This window comes from Stomoxys calcitrans, chromosome 2 (assembly GCF_963082655.1).
Source record: "Stomoxys calcitrans chromosome 2, idStoCalc2.1, whole genome shotgun sequence".
NCBI lineage: Eukaryota > Metazoa > Arthropoda > Insecta > Diptera > Muscidae > Stomoxys > Stomoxys calcitrans.
In genome coordinates this window covers 97,439,550-97,450,560 of record NC_081553.1, presented here as the reverse complement: position 1 = coordinate 97,450,560, position 11,011 = coordinate 97,439,550, and the positions used below count along the sequence as shown (strand labels likewise).

At 37.7% G+C, this 11,011-nt stretch overlaps 1 protein-coding gene across 3 annotated transcripts; it reads right to left on the bottom strand.

Moving 5' to 3' along the window:
- Positions 1–696: 696 nt before the first annotated feature.
- LOC106084997 (cytochrome P450 4d8) lies at positions 697–10,428 on the bottom strand. 3 transcript variants are annotated; one of them, XM_059362558.1, is made up of 5 exons: positions 10,389–10,428; positions 5,457–5,615; positions 4,942–5,398; positions 1,128–1,618; positions 697–1,067 (listed from the first exon to the last, which is right to left on the bottom strand). In XM_059362558.1, the coding sequence occupies exons 2-5, from the start codon at positions 5,611–5,613 to the stop codon at positions 712–714; spliced, it is 1,461 nt and encodes a 486-aa protein (XP_059218541.1). In that variant the 5' UTR covers positions 5,614–5,615; positions 10,389–10,428; the 3' UTR covers positions 697–711. The 3 variants fall into 3 exon arrangements, with proteins under 3 accessions (XP_059218541.1, XP_059218540.1, XP_013104443.2); XM_059362557.1 differs by having other exon boundaries at positions 5,457–5,637; positions 10,389–10,425; XM_013248989.2 differs by lacking the exon at positions 10,389–10,428 and adding an exon at positions 10,168–10,190 and having other exon boundaries at positions 5,457–5,637.
- Between the last annotated feature and the right edge of the window lie 583 nt (positions 10,429–11,011).

Sequence of the window (11,011 nt, the reverse complement as noted above, 5' to 3'; positions counted from 1 at the left end):
CATTTGTAAGTAATAACCAGAATGAAGAGAGATAGATCCATTGAAGAGTATACGGATCGACTTGGAATATCTTTGTGATTCGATTTAGTTATGTCTTCTCTGTTTGACTATTTGTATATCCATGTTAAGTTCTGAAGTACAAATCGCAATTTTTATCCGATCGTTTTCAAATTTGACACAGATTTTTTGTTATTCAGAGAGGTAGCCTAATGAGACTGGAAAAATTCCGAGCAGATTTAGATTTTGGACCATGTATACATCGCCCGATTTACACTTATAAGGATGTAGAAACTACAATTTCCAATCAATAGGCACGAAAATTGGTATCGAACATTTTATTACCCAAACTTGTCCTAGCAACTCTAATAAACGTCGTTCAATTTCAATTATAAGGCCTACATCTACATTTTTTCTTGATCTGCAAGCAATTTATTTCCACTTGTTTTATTATCCATCAAAATATTTTTCAAATTTCGATATATCGTCTAAAGTCGTATAATGATATCGTTGATTGACATTTAATGTAGCTGTATGCTATTATTACAGTTCGGATTTTTATGCAAAATCGATATTTTGGCATATATTATTTGGCTAAGTTATTTACATAATATTACAGTATTTTTCAAATAATAAATGACAACATTTTGATTTTGCATTAAAGTCCAGACTATGAATTTGTTCTCCTTCTTTTAATTATTTTATTTAAAAATATTAGACATTTAAAACTCTTCTCTTTCTTAAACCTAACTGCATTCCATTCTCCGAAGTCATGACAATATTCGGCAGTGGACAAACTTCCTCACCCAATGGTAACAGCTCGTATGTTTGGATTATCTTCAACAAGCAGATCTTCAGTTCATACATGACAAATTTTTGTCCAATGCAATTACGAGGCCCCGCACTAAAAGGACTCGAGCTCATGCCAAACTTCTCGTCCACAGTCTCATAGCGTTCAGGTAAAAATTCACAAGGATTTGGATAGCGTTTGGGATCCCTTAACAAGATACCCATTAAGACATACAATTCAGAGTTTGCGGGGATTATACCATTGCCCAAAGATGAATGTTCTGAAAAGAAACAAGAATGATTAAAATTTCATCATCATCTCTAACAAGAATCAAACTGACTATATTCAAAATCCTCTTTGATTTGACGCCCAAATATGGGCACTGGTGGATAAAGACGCAGCGATTCTTTGATGACACATTCCATATACTTCAACTCATTCAAATTCATCAAAGTGAAAGATTTCTCACCATCACCATAGACTTGTTCCACTTCTGCTAGAATTTTCTTCTGTACCCTAGGGTGTCTTGACAAGAGGTATAGCATGAAACTTAATGCCGAGGCCGCTGTATCGTGACCCTCAAACATAAATGTATCGACTTCTTCGCGTATATCTTCATTTGACAAAGGCTGGCCATCGTTTGTGGCCTGCAGCAGAACATCCAGAAGAGCACACAAGGCTCGCCGTTCCTCGATTACTTTTTTAGTGAAATTGTGCATGATTTGTATAAGTTTTGATTGTCGCAACTTCTTACTAGGGTGAAGTATTGTGAATAGTATTTCGTTCTTCAAGTGGCTGCGAATAAAACGCATTGCCATCAATTCGGTCATTCTGAAAAGGGGAAAAAATGAGAATTAGTGCATGAATTTGGAAGTTATTACAGTATTAAATGCAATATTATTGGAAGTTGGTTCGTCAAACTATACCCCAAACACTGCTAATGTAGTACAGAGTATTATAACTTAGTGCATTTGTTTGTATCATTCAGGAGGAAGAGAGATATGTTCACTGGTTTATATATCGATAGGCTCAGAATCACTTTCTGATTCGATCTAGCTATGTCTATGTCTATCTATGTATCTTTCTTCTTCTGATAAGCGGCCTCTATGGAGGCTATATTCAAATATGGTCCTATGTGAACCGAAATTTAGTAATAAATGCGGCTTTTATGCCGCCTTCAATCGGTCTATGTGTGGGCTATATCAAGAAGCTATGCAATAAAACCCATCTTCGAAAGAATCTATGCACAGCTTCAGTTCAATATCTTAATTGTTAAGGACTGTATCTTGAGAGACAGATGGACGGACAGACAGCGCTAAATCATCTTAAAGATATTGAGCTGAAACATGGCACAGATTCTTTTTTTTTTGTCCATAGATAGAGATGAGCGATTGGTTAATACCCAATAGGTATTTACCCGGTAATTGGGTATAATGGGTAAATACCCGGGCATTTTACTCACATATAACCAAAAGCTGAGTATTTTTAATTTTGCAGATATCTTGGGCATAAAAACATTTTTAAAACACTTTTTGATGATTTCGTATTCTTTGTCTATAAATCTGACCTTCGGATCTCATTAAATTGGATTTAAGTTATATATAGCCGTTATACTTTAAGTCCGATCTCCAGACTTCAGTCTTAAAACAATAAATTGGTATTTTTTTCATCCGATTTCGCTGAAATTTGGCACCGTGAGTTCTGGTAGACCCCTACCCATTTGTGTGGAGTGTGGTCCAGATCGGACCATATTTGGATATAGCTGCCATATAAACCGATCTTCCGACATATAGTATTGAGCTCATAACAGGGGCCTTTTATGGGCTCAATACTCTATATCGGGAAATCGGTCCATATGGCACCTATATACAAATATGGTTCGATCTAGACGATATGCAACAACAAGGTCAATACCTTATTCGTGAGATCGGTCTATATGACAGCTATATCCAAATATGATCCAATCTGGACCACATTTAATAAGAATGAGTAGGAGTCTACCAAAACTAACTGTGACAAATTTCAATGAAATCGGATGAAAAATGCTCCTCTTATGAGCTCAATACTCTATATCGGAAGATCAGTCTATATGGCAGCTATATCTAAATATGGTCCGATCTGGACCACATTTTGCGGGAATGAGTTGGGGTCTATCAAAACTGATAGTTCCAATTTTCATCGAAATTAGGTACAAAATAGATCTTTTCTGGCCTTAATACCCTATACCGGGAGATTGGGTGGTAGGTCTATAGGGTAGCTACATGGAAATATGGTTCGATCTGGACCACACTGCATAGAAATGGGTAGAGGTCTACTAGAACTCACCATGCCGCATTTCATCGAAATCGGATTAAAAATTACCAATTTATTGTCTCAAGACTTTAAGTCTGGAGATCGGTCTATATAAAGCGGCCATCAGGGACGTAGCCAGGGGGTGGGGGCCCAAGCCCCCTCAAAATGATTTTGTCTAAAGAAAAAATTAAAATTAAATATATTTTAAACAATAATATTCCAGCATTATTTTTTTTAATGATAAAATTTTATATTTATAATATTCTACAAAGGTAACATTTTGCTGAGACCAGGGCCGCCTTAATTTAAAAAAAAAATTTTAATGAAATTTTTTTAAAAAAATTTTAACTACATTTTTCTAAAAACAAAATTTCAGCGTAATTTTCTCTAATGACAAACAAATCTTCAGCATGAGCCGGACCCCACTCGAAATTATTTTTAAAGACAAATTTTTTTTTAACATTTTTGAAATTTCTAACAAAAAATTTAATCAAAAATTTTTTTTAAAAAGAAAATTTAAGTACAATTTTTTTCTAAAAACTCTCCGAAAACAACCAAACCTTGAGATTATTTTTTTAAGCCAAAATTTCAATAAAAGTTTTCAATTTACGACTCCTCATTTTGCGACATTACACTCAACTAAATTTGTTAGTCAAAACAACAAAAATGTTTGCTAAAACAGCAATTTTTGTTTGCTGAAAATGGGAAAGCAGACATTACTGCATTACTGCTGACAAAACATTTGTCCCACTAGGCGAACTTAGTGTAGCTTTCCGATCTTCTGTACTCCTTCTAAAATCTCCGACATCAAGTTTCGATTTGTCTCTCACCACTTGATTTTTCTATCGAGCTACTGGCTGTCCCGGTTTGCGTGTACCATCGTGATCGCCTTCAAAATACTTCTTCGCTTCCATAAAATTTGAAAAACTAAAAACTAAGATATTCGCAATAATAGCCACACTCTGAAGGCTTTGAAAGATTAGAATCGGCCTATGAATAGTATGTTGGCATACAGTACAAAATTCAGCTCGAACTTTATGACCAAGTGCCACCGCCGATGGTCAGTTCACGCACCCAATAGCGACCACATTATAAAAAAAAATTGAGGTATCGTTACCAATTTCACAGTAACAGACAAATTTTGGTAATTTTGGATTTTGAAAAAATGTAAGGGAGCCCCCCCCCCCAAAAAAAAATAAAATCCTGACTACGTCCCTGGCGGTCATTTATAACTAACTTCGGATTTTATAAGATCAGAAAACAAATTTTCATTGACCCAATGAAAAAATAATTGCATTTAAAAAATTTTTTGCGCCATCCAAGGATTGAGGTCTCTACCGACATTTTACTAGTGACAATTTTGCAAAAATCTTTCACCAGGTTGGCGATTTTGGGGGTTTTCATACAGAAATGAGGTCAACATTTGTACTAATTTTTTTTTTAAACATATTCATCTACAATTTTGTGAACGATATCTTTAGTAGTTTTGGTTTTATGATGTCTTCAATTTGAGTTTTATTTTTCTCAAAAGTGTATATTTGAAAATCGAAGCATAAATTCGCTTTTGACAGCCCGAACAAAATTTTGTAGGGCCGAGGTGACCAATTTTGAAGGTCCATCAATGGGGCCCTGGGACTTTAAGGGCCATGCATATGAACTGAATAACATCTCAGCTATAAACATATAAAATTTCATGAAGATATCTCTTTCCGTTCCAAAATGGCAGACTTATTTCCAGTTTTTTTTTCCCCATCCCACTGTGCGACATTACATATTATGGTAGCTATAAAAAGTCTATTCCAGACCTTCATAGTCTTAGTCTTGAGCTTTAAATCAAATTTTGCTACATTCATCATACTCACTCTTTGACCGCTAAAATGTATTCATTAGTTTTGTTAACTTGGGCATTAACTTGTATGCCCATAGCTGTCTCCACTATAACATCCAGAGTAAATAAACTCATGTAGGGATGCACATCGATTATGCTCTGACCATCGGCCTTCTCCTCCAAACATTCCAGCAATATCGTAGATTGACGATCGAATATCTCCAGAAATTCTTCCAATATCTTAAAATGAAATGTTGGAGTTATAATTTTTCGTCGCGAATGCCATTTCTTGCCATGGCTTGTGAGTAGACCATTACCTAGCCACTGATGCAGCATATCATAGGTGGATACTTTTGTAATGTGTGTGGTACTGGCCAAAATTTGTTCAGTAAACTCTATGTCAGCGCTCATAATAATTAAACGATTGAAAATCCACATCCTAAAAAGGTTACCATAGTCGCCAAACATGGAAGATAAGGTTGCAAGAAGGGCTGAAAAATATTAAATGGTATAAAAAAATGCTTTTGACGTATGTTTTGTTTTACTTACTTTTAGGTTTGAATTTCCAAAAATCCTTTATGCAACCCAGTAGAGGTAGTGCAGGTGGTCCTGGAATGTTGTTGACTGCATCGCTCATATAATTCTTAGAGGTATAGCTTTTGTAGCACCAAATCAGCAGAATTATCACAGACGCCAACAAAAACATGTCTAGTAATTGCAAATAATAGACCTAAAGTGAAGTATTAGGCAAATAATCATAATGAGTCTATAGACAGGAATATTGTAAAGTATCAATGTATTCACCCCTCCAACATCCAAATAATGATTTGAGTCCTAACAAAATACTATATATATTCTCTTGATCGTCTTGACAATCCTAAGTCTATTGAACCATGTCCGTCCGTCTGTCTGTCTGGACCTCTAGAGTGTGTAATTATTATCTGATGTGGCTGAAATTTTGCAAAATTACCTCCTTTATAGCAAACAACTGCTAGGTGTGGTCCGAATCGGTCTAAATCCCGATATAGCTCCCATACAAACCGATCTCCCGATTTGACTTCTTGGTCCTCTAGAGGGCGCAATTCTTATCTGATTTCGCTAAAATTTTGCACAATGACTTCTCCTAACAACATAACAACATACATTCGAGACTCTAACATACGTGCCAAATATGGTCGAAATCGGTGTAGAACCTGGTATAGCTCCCATATGAACCGATCTCCCGACTTTGACTTCTTGGGCCTCTAGAGGGCGTAATTATTATCTGATTTGGCTGCAATTTTGTGCTGTGACGTTTTCTACGAGATTCAACAGATATTCTTTGACCCGAATCGGTTCAAAACTTGATATAGCTCTCATATAAACCGATCTCTCAATTCTTCAATTCTTTTCTCGAGCCTCTAGAGTGCACAATTCTCATATGATTTGACTGAATTTTGATAATATAACGATTTTTATGACATACAATAGATGTGCCCAATATGGCTTCAACAAATTTATGGAATTTTACCCGTACCATGTCCTTGAGGATATACATCTAAGGCAGTAATCAGCTTGTTGCGCGCTCTGTGCTTTTTCACGCATTTCTCAATCCTCTACCATTCTTTGCCAATAACATGCGAATGTTCACATTCGCTAAATCAGACAGGTTCTTAAGGAAATGAGAACCTAAAGTGGAGTTCCTTCTGACTGCCAGTGCGGGACACACACAGAAGGTGTTCTATAGTCCCTCCTTCTTCGATGTTCTCACAGCTTCTGCGAAAATCGTTGCTGGCAACCTTCAGTCTGACAGCATGTTTTCCGATTAGACAGTGACATGTCATGACGGACACAATGACTGTGATGTTTGTTGTAGCCAGTGATAGCAAAGCAGTAGACCTCTTCAAGTGTAGATTAGGCCACATAGTTTTGGAATGCTCACAGCCCTTTTTTTGTGACCATCTATCATTCGTTGTCCTTTGGGCCTGGTCCTGGCTGGCAGGTACTGCCAGGTACTGTGCCATAGAAAAACTTCTCCCCAAAGAGGTGTCGCACTGCGACTTCAAGGGGCTATAACTCTTGGTCGGTATTTTGATGAAGCTCCCATATAAGGCTACAAAACAAAAGGGAGATTTTTACAACGAGTTTAGTGTAGTTTGGAGTTTGGGAATGTTTTGTTCAACGACGGAAAGGTATGAAAAATTTCCCTCAGGTATATCTTCTCTTCTATTTTATAAAAATTAAATCGTTGCGATTTTTTTTGTTTGTTTGTCTGTTCCGTAGAGATTAAATAACGCCAAAACCGATTTTCAGGAAATTTTCACAGATGGTAGACTTTGAGCCCCCGGTTAAAATGGGTACCACAATTTTTTGATATCCGAAGGGGGGGGGGGGGGGGGGGGCGGACCCTCCCCCTTACCCCAATTGTCAAAATCGTTAGATCTCGGAGATGGGTTTAAGCGATTTAAGCGAAATTTGTTATCCCACCTTATAGTACCCCAAAAATACGAAATTGGTATAAAATTTTGGGGTCAAATAAACTTAGTGGACGGACGCCCCATTCCAAAATCCACCCGAACGGACATGTTTACCGATTGGGACAATATTGCTATCAAATGAAAGGTGTTTAAGAGTAGAGTGCGAACGTGGCATAAAAATGCCTTCTCAAGTGTCGAGGGGGAGGGTACCCCACCCCCAGAATCACAACCCAACAGAACACTTTTACGGCTTTGGGCAATATGGGTATCAAATGAAAGGAATTTAGATCTGACATAAAAATGTATTGCTGGGTGTCAGAGGAGCCTCCCTACCCCCATACACCCCAAGTAAGACATATTTGCCGTTTGGGTAATATGGGTATCAAATGAAAGCTGTTTGGACGTTGAGTACACATCTGTTATAAGCATTTGGTCCAAGGTGTCTTTGGGGCCTCTGCAATCCCAAAAACCCCCGAAATGTCACAAAATGGGTATAATATGAAAGGTTTTGAGAGTTGACTACGAATCTTAAAAACACATTTGAGACAAAGTCTGGGACAGAGACTGGGACCAACCCAACCACTTAATACCCTTTAATAGGACGTGTAGTTCAATCGGGATAATATGGAAATTTAACCAAAGGCCTATGACAGAAGAGTTCGAATCTAATGTTGATATAAGGATTCAAATATCTGGGCCACATCTTCCCGTTCAGCCGGACATATAGGTCTCAACAATAAAGGACTCCTTAACCAAATGCAATTGTGGCTCAAAAAAAAAACAATTTAAGGGTAGAGCTCAATGCTGATATTTTTTCAGGGATCAGTGCGTGGGTGATAGTCCCACCCTACATACCCCTCAAACATATTTGCGGAATATGGGGGTCAAATCTGATATCTGTTTTATGGCCAAGTGCTTCAGGGACGACTCATTTCATAAACTCCCCTTAAACCACACTTATTAACTGACTTTAGCCTTATGTAGCTCAAATGTTGGTTTTGGGAGTAGAGTATGAATCTGATATCCACTTTCGGGGCAAATGCTTTGGCTATTCCAATCCACCACCAAAACCACCTGGCACCCGGTTATAATTGTGAGCACCATACAGGCTGGACCATCGAGGTCTGATCTGTGTGGTGTTCAAAGCTTTCGCAGGAGGCAAAGCTGCGAGCTAGCGGGAGCGTCCACAGGTTGTGGTAGAGGAATGCTCCATATGGATTATCTGCAACGGCAGTCGCGGACAACAGCGGTTTTGAGCGGAAAGTCTCAGTAGGAGGCCGGACGGCTCCGTCTCTTGCACAAATACTGAGTGTCTGTCTATGATGCTCGACATGACAAGGCGATTTTTTGGCGCCTTTAAATAACAAATGGCCCCCATGTTCTTGCAACGATTGGTCCTTTGGACCGAAACAAGCTTGTTCATCTTCAGGAGCTTGACGAGGATCGCCACCTCCACATGAAAATGTGTCTACAACAACCACCAAAACCAAAAGAATGAAGTAAATCTAACATCCAAACTTTAATGGGCGTTCCCTCCCCTTCCCCTATTTTCAAAAACTCCAGATCTCGGAGACTAGAGGGGCGACTTACGTGAAATTTAGTTTTCACATTTAAGGCGGGATGTCTGGGCAGCCGCCCCAGCTCTAATGCCTGCCAAATGGAAATAGGAGCAGAGCACCAATATGATATCCATATTGGGGCGAAATATCTGTAAGGCCGTACCAGTAATCCCAAACAGGACTTATTTCCTGTCCGAGAGAGTGTTTATATTTCTGATCGTCGTATAATTCTAAGACGATTTAACCATGTCCGTGTGTCTGTCCATCTGTCCGACTGTCCGGCGGGTCTAATCTCGCCACAGTTTTTAAAAATTGAGATATTGAGTTGAAATTTTGCACATACACCTATTTCTTCTGTATGCAGGTTAGGTTCTTGAATGGGCCAAACCGGACTATATTTGACTATTGCTACCATATTGACCTATCTAGCAATTTAGGGTCTTAAGCCCGTAAAAGCCACATTTTTTGTCCAATTTGCTGAAATTTGAAACAGGAAGTTGTACCAGGGGCCCCAGCTTTCAAACCGAATATGATCCATAGTGGACCATATTTAGACCTATATGCCGGTTTAGAGTCTTAAGCCCCAAACAGGCACATTTATTATCCGATTTCGATGAATTTAGAAACAATGAGTTGTTTTAAGCCTCCCGACATCCGACTTAAATATGGTTCAGATCGGAGCATATTTAGTTAAAGCTGTCATATAGACCGATCTGCTGATTTAAGGTCCCAAGTCCACAAAAACTGCAATTATTACCCAATTTCGCTGAAACTTGAAACAGTAAGTTTTTTTAAGCCTCCCGACATCAGGCTCAAACATGATTCAGATCGGACAACTTTAAGATATAGCTGTCACACAAACCGATTTGCCGCAAAAGTTGCATTTATTACCCGATTTTGCGGAAACTTGGAACAGTGGGTTGTTTTAAACCTACCGACATCGGACCAGCATATAGTCCAGATCAGATTATATATAGATATAGCTGCCATATAGACCGATCTTGCAATTAAGGGTCTTAATTCCATAAAAAGTGGATTAGTTGACCAATTTTGCTGAAACTGTTACTTGTATAGGAGTTATCGGGACCTGTATCAAATATGATCCAGGCAATCCCCCATTTGCATCCATCCATATCTTCCCCCACTATGGATATGGTAGTGGAGTTGTGAGAAAAGAGGAAGGTTATTTTATTCAGGATGGTGGGTTTCCAAAATTCGGCACGGCCGAACTTAACTTAAACTTACATTTATATGAACTTTAATTGTTATTAAACGTTATTGGCTTATCAAAGATAATGCTCCATTTAAAATTTTTCCCACTTCACAAGCACTTCAGATGCAAATTGTTAGGTCTTGAATCTTATTTTACTAAGCGGAAAATTGTTTATATCTTCGTCTCTTACCACCTTACAACTAGAAATACTACTTTTTTAAATAATGCAACCAAAATGAAAAATATTTTATACCGTAAAATGATTTTGCTTGTTGTGACTCGCTTTTGCAACAAGCTCCTAACGACTGACGCATAAATTGTGTGTCGTTCAAAACATAATCTTAACAGCCATTATCAGCAGAGAGAGAGAGAGAGAGCACACAATCTCTCAAAAGTTGTTCCCATATGCTTGTATATTGGGTTGCCCAAAAAGTAATTGCGGATTTTTTAAAAGAAAGTAAATGCATTTTTTAATAAAACTTAAAATGAACTTTAATCAAATATACTTTTTACACTTTTTTTCTAAAGCAAGCCAAAATAACAGCTGATAACTGACAGAAGAAAGAATGCAATTACAGAGTCATAAGCCGTTGAAAAAATTTGTCAACGCCGACTATATGAAAAATCCGCAATTACTTTTTAGGCAACCCAAAAGTTGTTATGAGATAAGAGTTTATATAATATTTATTTGGGAGAGAGACAGAGAGGGAACAGTACTCGCGTGTAAACAAAACTTGTTTCTGAATGCTTTACTTTACACTGAAAAAAAAGTTGGCTGAAAATTTAAGGTTATGAGCCAAAGAATAAAAATTTCAAAATAAAGATGCGATCTTAAAATTTGAAAATGCAAATTTAACCCATGAACATTCCACAAAG

Coding starts and splice junctions, on each gene's coding strand:
- LOC106084997 (XM_059362558.1), bottom strand. CDS start 5,613: ATGTTTTTGTTGGCGTCTGTGATAATTCTGCTGATTTGGTGCTACAAA. Junction 5,399..5,456: donor TTGGAAATTCAAACCTAAAA/GTAAGTAAAACA, acceptor AATATTTTTCAG/CCCTTCTTGCAACCTTATCT. Junction 1,068..1,127: donor CAAAGAGGATTTTGAATATA/GTCAGTTTGATT, acceptor GTTTCTTTTCAG/AACATTCATCTTTGGGCAAT.